General features: G+C 34.0%; 1 protein-coding gene across 5 annotated transcripts in view; it reads right to left on the bottom strand.

The window, feature by feature from the left end:
• The window catches only part of LOC138324751 (3',5'-cyclic-AMP phosphodiesterase 4C-like), a 267,694-nt gene that overhangs the window by 92,860 nt on the left and 157,349 nt on the right, over window positions 1–17,485 (bottom strand). For all 5 annotated transcript variants that reach the window (XM_069269870.1, XM_069269872.1, XM_069269871.1 and 2 more), the window contains one exon: window positions 13,839–14,021. In XM_069269870.1, the coding sequence (XP_069125971.1) occupies window positions 13,839–14,021 (183 nt within the window). The remainder of the gene's footprint in view (window positions 1–13,838; window positions 14,022–17,485) is intronic.

The raw sequence follows: 17,485 nt of genomic DNA, 5'->3' as shown, positions 1-17,485 counted from the left end.
TATCAACAGAACTACAATTTCGGAGCTTGTAGTGTTGAAAGCTTCGGGGAATGGCATCCAGGAGCTTGTAGGATTGAAATCTTAGGAGGTACCTAAATTTAGGAGCTTGTTAAGTGCTGAAAACTTAGGAGGAATCACAGCCTCAAAACTTCAATAGCCAGTAGCTATGTGAGGAATCACAATCAACAGCTTATATGGTAAAAGAAGCTTTAAAGCATCCTTCACATGGATTCGGAACTTGTGGTGAAAATGAAGAAAATAATACAGTTGTCTATGTGTTTTGAAAGATAGAACCTTTTTTAAGACTTTAGTTAAAACTGAAGCTTAGGATAGGTCTATTAGATAGGCAATGGTAGATATATAGATGAGTAAAACTGAAATTGAAAGTGCTGCAGTATATGGGTAGAACTTACAGAATCCAATAAAAGTGTCAAGGGCTATATCATCAGCTTTTAGTTACATTCGGAGGAGCAGATCATTATCTGGGCTCCTGGATGTAATACATCTCCATAGCTTTGCTATATCTTATTATCTGTACTGTGTATAAGTTTCAAGTTTATCAGATAAAAGTAACTTGCACACTTTCAACAAAAGATTAAATCATGTGTCAAAGTACATCTCTAGCAAACCTAAATCCTAAATTGTATCATCAAGGCATATGCCTTTTTAGAGTTGTTTTGGTCTACGTGAACCTGTACATTATGAAAACATATATAAATCATGTTTTTTAAGGCAATTCTTGTACATTCTTGATACTTGTTGAAGTCAGACTCTCTGTTAGGCCTAAACCTGTACATTCTGGAAACCTGCAAAATAATATATTTTTTTATTCAGGTATAAACCTGTCCACCCCAATTAATACCTTACCTAACATACAAAAAACGTCAAATGTTTGTCAATTCATTTTTCTATATACCATACAGCCGGTTATTTTCGCGATTCCGCAGCACATTGCTATGTTCGTGAACATTTGATTCACGAAATAATGAGAAATGGTTGAATGATTTCCACCTTTAAAATCCATATCTCGAAAATTCAAATTAAAATCGCTAACATTTTTTTTTTTTGTATTTAGATCGAATCGCGAAAATTTGGATATGTGAAAATAACCGGTAAATGGTATTTATAAACATTGCATGTGTACATATATCTGACTGCGGTCCATATAGGTTTTAACACTTACCAACACTGAGAAAGAGACATCAATTTGCTGTATAGCTCTGATTCCTCCCTAAATCTCTGTCAGGCTAAAGCCAAGACACCATGGAAACGGGATCTGACAGCTACCCTTGATGTGAGGAAACCATATATATATAATGTAATAAATATTCTATTGGCCAGTGGTCAGCATACAGAAGATTGGTCAGTATGTATAGGGACTGGAGGTGGCAGTAATCTGTCTTACAGCCTTTGTTTGACATTGATGATATCATACTGACCACTGGTCAGTGCAGCATCTTCCTAAAGCCAGTGTCCAATATAGCATAGATAATAGGGTAAGACTTGTCTCAAGAAGTAATATACAGTAAAACCTGTCTTTGGTAGTAAAACTTGCCTAAGTGACCACCTCTGTATAAAGAACACCTGCTTAATTCGACCATTTTCTTTGGATCTAAATCACAAATTTCTTCATAATTTTACCTGTGTATAAAGACCATCTGCTTACTAAGACCAATTTTTGTGATGTCACAATTGGCCAATTTCAACATAATTTGAACATTGTATAATGATACCTAGATATAGAGGCTATTTTGTCTTTTTATTTTTGGCCGATAAGGTAGCTTAATAATTAGGGAGGCATCAGGCTATAGTTTTCAGATGTCCTGAATTGGAACTCTGCGGTGTATTTTTCTGTTTCCACATCAGATGTACTTTTCATACACTTGACATGGCGTTACAAGACCATGACCATCGAAATGTTAAATCAGAAGCTCCAACAAAACTATCCATCCAGGTGAACCAGGTGGCATGTAGAATCTGGATCTTTCAAACTCTTCCAGAACCAAGTAATGAAATCAACATCTGTTAATCGCGCTGATGGGATTTACATGTCAACACCAAGAAATCAATGAAACATGCATATGTCTGAGAGAATCTCATTATGCCACTTATTTACATGTTCAGCATAGATTTTTTTTACATCTGGTATAAAATAGCCTTGGGATTTCTTATGGTTTTTAGGCAACAACTTTCCTTGGTTCAGAGCCTTAGAGATAGTCGGGTTGAACAGGTAAATGTTTTACACAGAAAACAAACAAGTACTCTCAGTACAGATACAGGTTTTTCTTATCCATGGGACCATCTTAACGAAGCTTTCACATATTATCGTCTTTTGTTGTGAATTCTTTCAGATTAGGATTCCTTTATTTCGATGAAATCTAGACTTATTAGTTAAATTACAATTACAAGTCGACGTTCTGGTTAAGCTATAATCAACTGAACTACAACCAGTACACAAATCTCCTTCATCTCTAACGATTGGTGAGGATTTCATTTTGTGTAATCAATTTCTTTCAACATTGATTTGAAAACAACACATATAACAAGTACCAAGGATACCTTACAACTTTAGGCAAATGTGGAAGATCGTTTAAATTCAAGTGTTAAATTTTCTTGAAATTAAAACTTATTGATGGTTTGATATTGTATGTTATGGCAGCTAGTGCAAACATGACAACTTATTGACAATATTTGACAACGCTCAATAAAAACTTTTAAGATTCTGAAGAATTGCAGGATACCATAGCAAAAATGCTTAAAACCAATACAGAGATTCTTGAAAATTACATGAGAAATAAGAAATTGGAACAGAATCTAACAGGAAGGACGCAGGATAACACTGTATACTCATATATTTTCATGGGGGTGGGACGGGGATGGGTGGGGAGGATGCATAAAAAGGTTATAATTACCTGAATTTTAAATTAACAAACAAAGCTGGCTTCGGAACACATTAATCCCTTCGTGTCAAATTAAAGGTTCTAGACAGAGCAGCCCAAACTGACCCCATTCAAGTCCATGTCTAATGGGTAATTTAACATGATGGATGTACAGGTACATTCATTCTCATTACTAGTATTCTTGGTAATGTTAGATAGAACTATTTCTTCAAATTGTTACCATGGTACTCAATTTATGTAAATATATTCAATACAAAAGTCTAGAAAAAGCCAATGAGCCAAGCCTCATTTTTCTATATTAAAATTTCATAACAAAACATCATATTTTAATTCTAGTATATTTCATAGCAGATTAGAGAAGAATACTTGATAAACATGTTTAATTTAAATTGTCTTAGTATTCATCTTGGTCAAACAACCAAATACTGGGATAATTAAACAACTGTTTCTGGTTAACTTTTCATAAACAACATCAATTTTGATGAACTCATCTTTGCAGGAATTTTGATTTTTTTTTATGATCCTTGCGACAGTCAAAAACTAATGGACAGAAATTGGCTATTATTCTCATTCTGGAGCTGATATGATCCAGGCAATCAATTCTGGTCAGTTTAGGAAATTCAGAATAATGGCTATAGTACACATAGTTAGGCAGGCATCAGCAGAAAACATGGTTTATATAGCTCGTTAGTCCAAGACGAAATCAATTGTGTGTTATATACACTCAAATTACAGCTTTCTCCTGTTACAACAAACCTGAATAATCTGCTTACCAGCCAATCCAATATGAATTATTTAGGGAAAGCTTTATGTAAGATCAGTTTACTGCGTAAATGTTTCATATTTGGTCACTCTGTAGTGTGAATTCTGTAGTGTGATCCTTTGTAGTGTGACACCCTGTCTAGTCTGACACCCTGTTTTATGTCTGACAGTCCAATATACCTAGAACTTTTAACTCATTCACCCCCAGAAACACATTTGAACTCTTCTGATTTAAAGACTGGAACAGTCCATTATGAATTTTTAGGGGTGAATGAGTTACTGATCACTTTACATTTACCTATAAAATATTTTTGACCCTCATTAACAATTATCAATTCAGACAAGTTAAATTATGAAAAGTTACTCTTTTTTATTTGGGCACAAAATAACATGAAAATTATATTACAGTGCAACTGATAAAGACTAGGCTTTTTCTAATCCAGACCCACCCTGTCTAATCTGGATGGCAACAAAACCTGTATCATACAAAAACCTGGCTATACTGGGCAAATATACAGGTTCTGATGACAGTCGGTTTAAATAGGTAAAACTGTATATACTTGAGACAGTGTGTTATTTGATGCAGATATGTATACCTACATGGTATACTTGACATAAACATTTGATGATTTGATCTTAATTTATCATCTTTATCATCTGATTTCTTTCCACACCTATTTACCATTTCTCTATCAGGTAATATTGGAGCCCAGTCTTGCATTAGGTGGTTTCTAGTCACCGAGATGATGACAACCCCACTGGAGTATAACACTGTACCCAGATGGCTGACACACTTAACACCTAGGTTTTGTTCCACTTTCCCAACTTTATTTACTAATCTACAACCACATGTAGGTTTCAAGGACATATATTACACATTATGAACTTTGTTTTTCTTGTGTAAGTGACAAGTATGATAGGCGTTCACAACAGAGGTGGGGATGGACAATGGAAACAGATAATGTTTTAAGATACAAATATTATGTAGAAATGGTAAAAACAATAATAATTGAATATGTTTATTACTGCTAATTATCAATAAAAAAAAAAGATTTCTTAAGGATAAATTTTGTATCAACATTATTCTTTTCTTGATAAAGTAAGTGTACATCTGCGACAAAACCTTTTGAATTAAAGTTAAAAAATTTCATGATATTGCCTCCCTCCAAATGTTTGCGTTTCTATTTTTATGTTTTAATTATTTAAGTTATTTAACTGAAATGCCACATCTACATCCACAATTTTAGGTTTTTTATTACTTTTTATGAATATATATATATTTTGGATATTACAAAGTTATCTGCCTACGTGAGTAAAAATTGATTTTTTTTTTTAACAGAATTGATTTTTTTTTAAAAGTAAAAACAGATTTTTCAAAGAAAATAAAATTTCTGCACACAAAATGATGCCATCACAATCAATGCCTCAAAGGGAGATAATTCTATAATTATCAACAACAAAACAGAGCCATAACGTCGATGCCAGTTATCCCAATTGCATGACCGCTGAAAAGCGGTATAGTGGCAGTGTACCATCATTAAGTGTTTGTTTTTAGAAGAAAAAAAAGTATTTGAATTACTAAATGGCAAACGTACATTTTTCACATATTTTCGCTGATAGCAATTAGTGTCAAAATAAATCATGTTGCCTCCAAACAAATTAACAACAAATTAATACGTAATTTTGGCCTAGATATAGAATATGTTTCAGCATGTCGACTGAAAGGCCTCTGAAACATGATCATGATAATTAGCCATGTAACATTTCAAACCCCTGAAAATTTCATGTACCCATTAGGAGCTATATTACAGGATTACCAAATCTTTTTACAATGTGGTACTAATTGGTATAGTAACCCGATTAACAGTGATATATAGTAACCTTATCTATACACAAAAGTTGTCGGTTTTTGTGTCATAGATTTCAGTTAACCCTATAGAGAAACTATGCTGAAGATGAATGATAATGTTATTCCTCATTAAGATCAATCAAGCAAGCATTACAGCTTTTTAACTTGCTGTTAAGTTGACAATGCTCAGTCGATAAGTCAGTCAAACATTATGTTATTTTACTTACTGTAAGTTGACAATGCTTAAGTTGGTCCAGTCAATCAAACATTATGTTATTTTACTTACTGTAAGTTGACAATGCTTAAGTTGGTCCAGTCAATCAAACTTTCTTTTTTACTTACTGTAAGTTGACTATGCTTCCAAGTCAATTAAACCATTACAGCTTTTTTTTTACTTACTGTAAGTTGACAATGCTTCCTAGTTGGACCAGTCAATCAAACATTAGTTGTTTGGAGGTAGAATGTCAGAAGTATTAGTGAACACACTTCCTCTTCATATTTCACATGTAACTTTTGAAAGCATGACGTCAACACATTAATAAGTAGTGTTGGCTTTGAAACCCTATCAGGCCAATCTTATCATCTATATATAGCATCTGCTTTCCATTTCCATGTACCAGCACATCATCAACCACACACACTGTCAGTACCAATAATAGGAGCTGGAGGAACGTCAGAGTTATCCCCCTTGTACATTGTCGAGAGGGGTTTGTTATGTTGAGAAATCAAAGAATTCAGTAACTGAATTATCAATAATAAAACTTTTTTCAAAATGGTACATTTCAGTCACAGATTGTTTGTTGTTGTTGTTGATATGAAGGTGTTTTCTCATGTAACTTTTGAAAACATGACGTCAGTGTTTATATTTATTCATCTTTAGAAAATACCACTAAACCCTAAGAAAATAAACATGTTGGCAAAGGTGTTGAAATCCTGTACTTTACAGTCAACTTTAGATAATACTAATTATGTATATCTGTTTTAAAGGTTGTTTTTGTATTTTGCACCATAGAAATTCCTGTCTATAGAAGCCAACTTCGGCGCAGAAAGAAAATCGGTCATGTTTTTTAAATTAAAATCCTAACCTAACATTTGCCAAAGATAATATATCTCCATCAACTCATAAATTCCTAGATTTATTTTTTGCAATTTTTATTCAAATCCTAATATATTGTATAGCTGAACGTCTGAAGCATACCAGATATTTTATTATTTAAGGGCTATTTTTACTGCTGAAGATATTTTTTTGATTTTTTTCTTAATTTCCTTTTTTTGCATTTTTTTTTTAAATATGTGTTGATGACAGAGGTATTGACGTTCAATGAGTAATATAATCTAAAAACCATTCAAACAACTAATAGATTAGGTTGGTTTTTTTTCTTCAAAAAGGCTCTTCTCTATTAAGTAGAGAAAACAAATTGTGAAAAAAAACCATGGAGACTGATTGTACTAAACAAAGAATGCTATATACTGAACAATAAAATACAATATGTAAAACACAGACTTACCTGTGTACCTGGTGTCGGGTCGTTAATCAATGGCTCGGCACCACTTCCTGTTGTCAATTCATCACCAGGTCAACAGAGGTCATCATCCTTCACAGGTCAGAGGTCATCCTTCATTGGTCAAAGGTCAAGAACCAGGATTCAGTGACAAATGGTAGCACTTTTAAAGAATATCCACCAATTTTCTTTTCAATTTGCATATATCCTTAAATCCTTGTTAGAAGTTTTATAAGTTGAAGTAACATTTGCACAATCCTTGTGTCATTTGTCTAAACAAACTAATATATCCTGAAGTTGACTTTCATTTTCCTATAATTACTCTTTTATAACATATGCATCTCCTTTCAGACACTAGTTAACATCCAGTCTGTCGTTATCCAATATTTCACAATTATCTCCTTTAGGTAATTTTTCTCGTTGAATACTATACATTCCAGTCACCATGCTACAATTATCTCAGCTATTCAAGGTCGAGTAGTTACCAGTAGAGAGTCAGATAACCCTATAACCATTCCGTTACTATAGAAGAAGAATCGCACCAGGCTGCTAGTCAAAAATAGGAACCCTCCGTGTACCTGTCAACATGTATCCAACACTTTAGGAGAAATATTATGTCGACCACATTTCCAGTTCCATTTCTACCTGTAGCACTGACGAGATTTTCATCTTAAGGAGCAGTTGTTTGGCAGATCCCCATCGAGTTCTCCTTCACACGCGGCTCTAAGTGTTGTTCCGTTACAATGCTGATGTTTAACACGCAGTGACGTTAAATCCTCATTACCGAATATTTTTCTTTTCTTCAGCAATCGTTGTTTTTGCAGGTTGTTTTAAAAAAATCAATACTAAATGCAGTTCTCAAGATCTGAAGAATGCGCAAATTAAAATTTTAGAATGTCAACAAGGTTGTTTTTCTGTTGTTCAATTTTTTAAATCCGAAAGGTACCAAGTACATGAAAAAAAATTTCAACAAAACACCCGTAACTACCGAGACTGAACACCATTTCCCAGTAGACCTGTAAAACCTAGTTGTTGTGGTCTTATTTCTAGACGTCCGGTACCAAGAAATTGATTGGCTCCAAGGTTTTAAATGATTGATGATCAAAAGGTCTAGATCAATGATGTTTACTATTCCTAATGCCTTACTTATGAGAATACCATTGTAAATAAATTATCATTCTCGCCAGCTAATTCAAACCATACTTTTAACACAAGAATAGATTCTGAGGTAGGTATGTAAATCATTTCCAACGAAGATATTTACTACACTTAATACAGAGTTTTTCTTTTTGTTTTCTTCAGAACAATTTAGCTATATTTACTATTACATTCAAAACAAAAATGAAACATATTACAAGCAAATAATAATAATTGGTCTTAAATGGCTATAGAACTTACATTTTTAAAATTTGTAAATTTGTCATACTGTAATAAATCTTTTCCTTTAATCATTGATTTAATGTTCATTTTTTTTTTATTATTTAAGAAATACCAAGAAAAAGATTTCCATGCATCCTTATCCACTTTATTTCCGATTCACAATGTACCTAGCCACATCTACAATCCAAGGGACATAACTCCAGCAAGCTTACACCACTTATAACACATTCCAATGTATTTAGGAACAGATGGAAACAATTACATCACACAACACATTTATATAGTAACAACTTTGTTTGTTCAATGTTTTAAAAAGTACATGGATATTTTTTAATTCTCTCATAAAAATATTATTTATGCTCCTATTTTAGTCAAACATACACATAATAAAAAGGACATAACACCTGATTTTCGAATCATTACAAAATAATACTCCACTGTTTTAACAAGGTTTGTTAAACAAAATATAAATGTTTAATTGAAATTTAAAGACATATGCACTGAAGCACTATATTTTTTTTTTTTTTTTTTTTTTTTTTTTTGCAAACAAACATCTACATGGCTGTATCATTGATGCCATACTATCTTTGATTTGCTTGCGTCTGTCGTTACAGAGAAATGGAACTTGTCTGATAATTATCCCGTTTCCCTAGATAGATCTGGTTGTCTTCTATCAGATCTGTACCCTGTATATGTATCTACCTAAGTGTTTGTGGTGTGTGCTGGCAGACTCCCAACATTCCTCTATACATGTGTAGTTCAATATCTCTTCCCTATACCCAAGTCCAAAACAAAAATACACAAAAATTACCCATCTATATATAAGCAACAACATTTCAGTATTTTCTTAAATTCTATATCTAAAGATATTATTATTTTTTATCTATACTATTTTTTTGTTTCCCTCTCTTTATTTTTTTTGTAGACAACTTTTTATATGCATTATCTCCCTTTCTACATTTCAGTATTAAGTTGGAGCTAATCTGTCCATAAGTATGAATGATGCCACAAAAGTCTGGATTTCTTTAGGAGTGATAAATGCAGAGATAACTAAATAAATCATCATTAAATGCAGGTACCTGGACGGACAGGATGTATAAGGGTTCCTAAATTAGCAAAATCAGGCTTAAGAACTATCTATAACTCTATACAGCAAATTGTTACATTGAGGTAAACCAAAGAAAAGAAATTACTAAAACCTGTCTATACTGTTCATCACAGAAAAACCTGTCTGTATTGAACATCTCAGTAAAATCTGTCTATATTTAACATCACTGAAAAACCTGTCTATACTGAACACCACAGTAAAACCTGTCTATACTGAACACCACAGTAAAACCTGTCTATACTGAACATCACAGTAAAACCTGTCTATACTGAACATCACAGTAAAACCTGTCTATACTGAACATCACAGTAAAACCTGTCTATACTGAACACCACAGTAAAACCTGTCTATACTGAACACCACAGTAAAACCTGTCTATACTGAACATCACAGTAAAACCTGTCTATACTGAACATCACAGTAAAACCTGTCTATACTGAACAACACAGTAAAACCTGTCTATACTGAACACCACAGTAAAACCTGTCTATACTGAACATCACAGTAAAACCTGTCTATACTGAACACACAGTAAAACCTGTCTATACTGAACACCACAGTAAAACCTGTCTATACTGAACACCACAGTAAAACCTGTCTATACTGAACACCACAGTAAAACCTGTCTATACTGAACACCACAGTAAAACCTGTCTATACTTAACATCACAGTAAAACCTGTCTATACTGAACACACAGTAAAACCTGTCTATACTGAACACAACAGTAAAACCTGTCTATACTGAACATCACAGTAAAACCTGTCTATACTGAACATCACAGTAAAACCTGTCTACACACACACAGTAAAACCTGTCTATACTGAACATCACAGTAAAACCTGTCTATACTGAACATCACAGTAAAACCTGTCTATACTGAACATCACAGTAAAACCTACCTATACTGATCATCACAATAAAACCTGCCTATACTGATCAACACAGTAAAACCTGGCTATACTGAACATCACAGTAAAACCTGTCTATACTAATCAACACAGTAAAAGCTGTCTATACTGAACAACACAGTAAAAGCTGTCTATACTGAACACCAAAGTAAAACCTGTCTATACTGAACACCACAGTAAAACCTGTCTATACTGAACACCACAGTAAAACCTGTCTATACTGAACACCACAGTAAAACCTGTCTATACTGAACACCACAGTAAAACCTGTCTATACTGAACATCACAGTAAAACCTGTCTATACTGAACATCACAGTAAAACCTGTCTATACTGAACATCACAGTAAAACCTGTCTATACTGAACATCACAGTAAAACCTGTCTATACTGAACATCACAGTAAAACCTGTCTATACTGATCACAACAGTAAAACCTGTCTATACTGAACACCACAGTAAAACCTGTCTATACTGAACATCACAGTAAAACCTGTCTATACTGAACATCACAGTAAAACCTGCCCATACTGATCATCACAATAAAACCTGTCTTTACCAATCACAACAGTAAAACCTGTCTATACTGAACACTTTTTCAACAAAAGATTAAATGAAACCTGTCATGACTTAAAAGAACATTTCTCTATTAGTTAATTTCTGCACAAATTCATATATCAAACTGATAGCTAGGTTATTTATGTGTTACTGTAAAAATAGCACAATTTAAAGTAGAAAGCTTTTGCAAAGGTCTTTACAGTATATTTCTACAAAGTGCACGCTGTTAATTAACGAGCACCTTTAATTACAACCAAAGGTACCTTTTATCTATAAACGAGTTGGTTGTCTTCCAAACATCAGCTGAGGTTGGTGTTTTTAACTCCTGTGGCTTTCATTGTTTAAAAATAACCTCGAAAGAAGCTATTTAATTAAACATATGGTAATGGTTTGTTGTTACCATGGTGAATTATTGAATGGATTATATATAATTTTTTTATTTTAAAAAGATTTCCTCAAACACAAAAAAACTATCAGGAGAAAGTATACCAATATAATTAATTTTGCTGGAAAAAAGCTGTATAAATAATTCCGTATTCTTATCGAATACAGTTGGGAAAGAAACTTATGTAAGAGAAAACAATATAGTGATGTAAGTTTCATCATAACTTGAGTCAAGTACAAATATCTACGCTAACAAATCTGTGAGCAGAAAGCAATTTCGTATAGGCAAACCATGTATAAGTATATCTGTAATCAAATCATGGACAGCAGAGCTTTCAGAGATGTCTCCCCTCGAGATTCTCTCGATTCTGTTCAACAGACACTAGAAACAGAAAATAGAATTATGCATTCACAGACATTTATTCATAATGAAGGTCCTACAAGAGATTTCAGCCCTTTTTTCCCTGCAATGAAATCACCGGTGAATCTACATAGCCTTGATATATCGGAATATGAGGGCAAAGGACGCGGCACTTTACAAAGAATACAAGCTGAAAGTAGGTGATATTGTATTGTTAATGAGAACCGAACAGTAAATGTGCGGCCTGATGTGTTTACGAAAAACATAAACATCAAGAAAATTGATTCTGAATCGGAACCAATCACAGCTTTACAGACAGTAAAAAGTGTCATAGAACTTGTGACAGCACAAAAAACAAAAGAAGGGATTTTTTTTTATAAAGTTGTTTACGAAATGCATGACGTAAGAAGTTTATCCTGATGGTGTTTTTTGAAGTTTCATCAGATCATGCTTCATCCCCGTCTCCCTTTCCAAATTCTTATTAATTAAGTTTAAAGCTTCTATTTGTAAACATCTATCAATAAGACCGACAAACAGTCTTGTGAAAAGCATACTAGTTGGATGTCTAACAGGGCAAGGGTAGTGTGCCATCCGCTGGCACAACTAAGTACAATTAATACCTGCTACAGATTAATGAAAGACTTTAGGAATCTCAAACATCTTTATGAGTGATATTTTGGGGAAAAAAAAAAAATTTGCACATTTATTCAATTTCCGTCAGGATGAACAAGAGCTAGGAGCACTTGAGTTCAAGGTCGTACACTGTTGATATATGAGTCAACAGTGCACATGTACGGATTAGTGATCACGCAATGTGTGTTTAACATTAAATGCCGAAGTAATGCACTTTACCGGCTTATTAGATGAATATGACAGCGTTTGTAACGTCACTTTATACCACAGACGTCATGATTTGATCCCTGGCTTTATGTGATTAAAGAAAGTATATACAATAGATGTACGACTAAATCTACTTTTTCTGTTCTATTAACTATGTTATGCAAATATCGACGCTTTGACAATATCAGCGCCCATCAAAGAAATTAGGGGTCATAATTTTTAATAAGCTAATGGGCAACAAAAGTCTCTTATTATGCTACAAGGAAATTAAAGAAGATCATACATAAAGCTCGCTTTTGTTGTACTGGAAAAAAGTGGTCTCGGGTTAATTACTCGATATGGGTATAATTACAATGCATTAGTCTTGTAGACACGAAGAAGCTGAAAGAGATGGAAACTTATTAATAGTTAAATATACCGTATTTGACCCAATAAGCTCCCGGAATCAAAATTGGATCAAGTATCATTTCACAAAATTAGTTTGAAAATAAGCCATCACAATTTGCAAATGAAATTAAATAATCAAACCAAATAGTTTTTCATATTTTAGTCTGCATTTAATTCGAAATCAGAGAGTTTTAGATTTCCAACAGTGTGATGGGGTGCTTATGGCATCAAATACGTTAAGTCAATCGAAATACAAAGAGGTACATTAAAACATGGTTATAACGAACCCCTGGGGATCAACGAAATTACTTCGTTATAAACATATTTTGTTACACTCATATTACAAACTTCTTACAAAAACATTGACAGGAATGAGAAATACTATGTAAAGTCAAATTCATTCAAGTGTACTCGTTATAAACAGGTTTTACTGTAATTAGTTTTCAAAGCATAGCAAGGTAACCTAGGTCTGAAAAAGCAAAAATATCATCACTTTTTGTGAAATACTAATTACTTAAATTTTATAGTAAGATTAGATATTTTCCCAGTTGAAAATTACAATGGCTACTGAATTAAATTAGTTTTTGAACTCTGAAATATAATCCATATGATTAAAGCAGGCAAACGAAACAGACATGGTAATATATCGGAATGCGTCATCACTTTCTGTCAATTTAATGAAACAAACATCTTGGTAAAAAGTGAGGATGGGAAGGGCTTAATCATTTCAATCAAATTCCAGAGAGCAATTAAAAATTACTTCGTTCTTATAGCTACAATTTAGACTAGTCATAAAAAACCATGAAATTTTTAATATTACATAACATTATAGAAAATGATAAACACAAAAAAAATTTCCATGGATATTCAAAATATAGCTGGTATTTTAAACCACTTACATTTCACTTTGCATGGAGGAATGGCGAGAGACAGACTTAGGGGATATGTCGAAGTCACTGTCTGACCTATAGAGGAAGGATTCTCGGCGTTGTGGAAGGTTCTGTAGCACCAGGCGGTTCCCCGAGGGGCTGGACCCCTCCAGGCCATGGCCCCCTGGTCCGGTACCATTCTCAACATCAAAACTGTAATGTAGAAAACATAACGTCAATTATTATCATCATATATTATCATCATCATCATCATTCATCATCAGCAGCAGCAGAAATAGAGGTATTGTCATCAGAATAATTATCATCATGTATCAACATTGTCATCATCATCAGTGATGTTACTGTCATTATCATCAATGGCATCATCGTCATCATCATCATCATCATCATCATCATTGATGTTATCATCATCATCATCATCATTATCATCATCATCATCATCATCATCATTTTTGTGATCATCATCGTCATCATCATCATTTTTGTCATCATCATCGTCATCATCATCATTTTTGTCATCACATCATCATCGTCATCATCATCATTTTTGTGATCATCATCATCATCCAAATTAACAGAAGAAAAACAACCTTAAGAAGTCTTATATTCAAGGAATATGACATTAACCTCATTTTTTTAGTCAAAATTTATAGACAACCATTCCACAATCCAAAAAAATCTCAAACCAATTTTCACAATTTGTTATTTTAATTACTTTAAAAACTTATTTGTATTTTAATTACAGAATTGCAATTTCCAGCATTGACGTAATAATTAACATCTGAATGTGCGGGGGTGGGAATACCAAACTTAAGTGTCGACTTGTTGGTAATCTCAAGAGATCATATTACCCACTTTTCCAATCAGTGACGATGAAAACGATCTATACTGAACCGTTCTCTGTCTCACCAATATTCTATCCTTCCATTTACTTGTGTCAAAATTCTGACGGGTCACGCTTACGCGAGGCCAATCAAAGGCCCATTTTTCATTCAATCCTATTGAGAGTTACGTAACATAATGTAAATGGTTTTCGTAATAATTCCCAATTGGGGAGAAAACAGAGTTATCTTAAATTGTCTTAAATTGTAAGGTAGTTGGATTGATGAATACTTGGAGGAAATTATACTGTCAACTCCACTTACAGTCACTGAAGAATGAACACTAAGATGTAAAATACATGTCAAGTTTGTCAACTATGGTATGCTTTTGAAATTTTCACCCATTCAATATTCCAGAGAATTGCAAATGGAAATTTGTACACATATACATATATTAGCACACTTATTTATCTAAATGCCTTCCCTTTCACTCAAACACATTAGCATTCATTAGGATGTTGTCTGCTATACAAAACAAGATATTAAACTTGAATGAAGTTAGGAAGAAATGGTAAAACCATAAGTATACCATAAATATGTAAATGGGGTCAAAAGTGAAAAGAGAATGTTGTTCTCTGATTTCTGTAATGTGAATTCTGGTAAGCCTGTTTTTGCTTGTCATCAAACATTAACCTTTGAGAAACCTATACACCCTTTCACTTACATTCAAGATATAATCAGGACTTTAGGTCATTGGCACAAATAAGTTGAAAAGAACAAATAAAGAATAAAATATCTTAAGCCTCTAAACAATTCAAATGATACTAATTGAAATACACAGCTCCAATAAATCTAATGTTGTATGCCAAAGCTCTAAGATTACCAGCACCATTCAATAAGTAGGTTTATTAAAGGAAGAGGTCATTTTCTGACCGTTTCCTGTCCAGTTTGACCATAACAAGATTTTATGTAAACACTTAAGACTCAGTATATGGCCTGGTCATAAGTTCTTGGCCGTAATGATAACCATCCACTGATGGTCATTTGTCTGGTATGTTCTGACCACCCTAATTGGTACTGTCAGATCTTCCTTCCTTGTAATGTGTATCGGCAAGGTTTAATTCCTTTTGGTACTAAAGAGTTCTTGTACAAGACCTACATTTCTATTCACGAGGAATCTGTCTCTTTTCCTTTGAATGAAGCAAGATTACCTTTGGGAGTACCGAGCTTGCAGAAATAAAATTGGAAATTCTACACTATCTGCCGAAAGGCCTGTTACAGAAGTCTTTGATTCTAACTCTGAAAGCTTTGTCTGGTGACATAGATTCATTCTGGCTGCCTCCAGGTCCAAAAATACTTTAAGATTACAAATTGCTCAGAAGCAGTTGATCATATCCCAAGGGAGCCCTTTTTCTGTACCCATATATAACACCTAACATATTTGCCATAATTAGCATCCTCCCCCTATAAGCTCCCCTCTCCTCTTCTGGAGAAGAATTTGAGTTTGTATAAACATTTTTATACATGTGATACTTCTAACATCAGCATTGTATCCCATATTACATAAACATGCGAGTCTTTTACATGCAAAGCATGACATAATAGTGTGTCTCATAGGTTAAAAGGCATATACATGTTTACTGTGACAGATTAATGTGCCATGAGTACAGAAAGACATTAACAAGAGGCCCAGAGGGCCTGTATCGCTCACCTGGTTTGTAATGCCAAGTAATGTTCTAAATACAGGTTCATTGTTTCTTTTCTGAAGGAATTCGAATATTTACCTCTAATTCACCTACTGGGCCCTACCCATCCTGCCCCCGGGGGGTCAGAGCCAACATTTATAGAAGTTCTGTTCCCCTTCCCCCATGGATGTTTGTGGCCAAATTTAGTCACAATCCATGCGGAACTTTACGACTAGTAGCGATTTAAAGGATTTACCTCTATTACCCCTATTGGGCCCCGCCCCTCCTGCCCCCGGGGGTCAGAGCCAACATTTATAGAAGTTCTCTTTCCCTTCCCCCAAGTATGTTTGTGGCCAAATTTGGTCACAATCCATGCAGAACTCTAGGACAAGTAGCGATTTATAGGATTTACCTCTATTTCCCCTATTGGGCCCCGCCCCTCCTGCCCCCAGGGGGTCAGAGCCAAACTTTATACAAGTTCTATCTGACCACCCTAATTGGTACTGTCAGATCTTCCTTCCTTGTAATGTGTATCGGCAAGGTTTAATTCCTTTTGGTACTAAAGAGTTCTTGTACAAGACCTACATTTCTATTCACGAGGAATCTGTCTCTTTTCCTTTGAATGAAGCAAGATTACCTTTGGGAGTACCGAGCTTGCAGAAATAAAATTGGAAATTCTACACTATCTGCCGAAAGGCCTGTTACAGAAGTCACTTTGATTCTAACTCTGAAAGCTTTGTCTGGTGACATAGATTCATTCTGGCTGCCTCCAGGTCCAAAAATACTTTAAGATTACAAAATTGCTCAGAAGCAGTTGATCATATCCCAAGGGAGCCCTTTTTCTGTACCCATATATAACACCTAACATATTTGCCATAATTAGCATCCTCCCCCTATAAGCTCCCCTCTCCTCTTCTGGAGAAGAATTTGAGTTTGTATAAACATTTTTATACATGTGATACTTCTAACATCAGCATTGTATCCCATATTACATAAACATGCGAGTCTTTTACATGCAAAGCATGACATAATAGAGTGTCTCATAGGTTAAAAGGCATATACATGTTTACTGTGACAGATTAATGTGCCATGAGTATCGAAAGAGTTAAAAAATGACTGAATTTTTTCATCCATAACTTACATTTAAGTT

This window comes from Argopecten irradians, chromosome 6, assembly GCF_041381155.1.
Source record: "Argopecten irradians isolate NY chromosome 6, Ai_NY, whole genome shotgun sequence".
In the NCBI taxonomy this organism is placed as follows: domain Eukaryota; kingdom Metazoa; phylum Mollusca; class Bivalvia; order Pectinida; family Pectinidae; genus Argopecten; species Argopecten irradians.
Note: the sequence above shows the minus strand (reverse complement) of the source record. Positions and strands in the feature narration are given on the sequence as shown.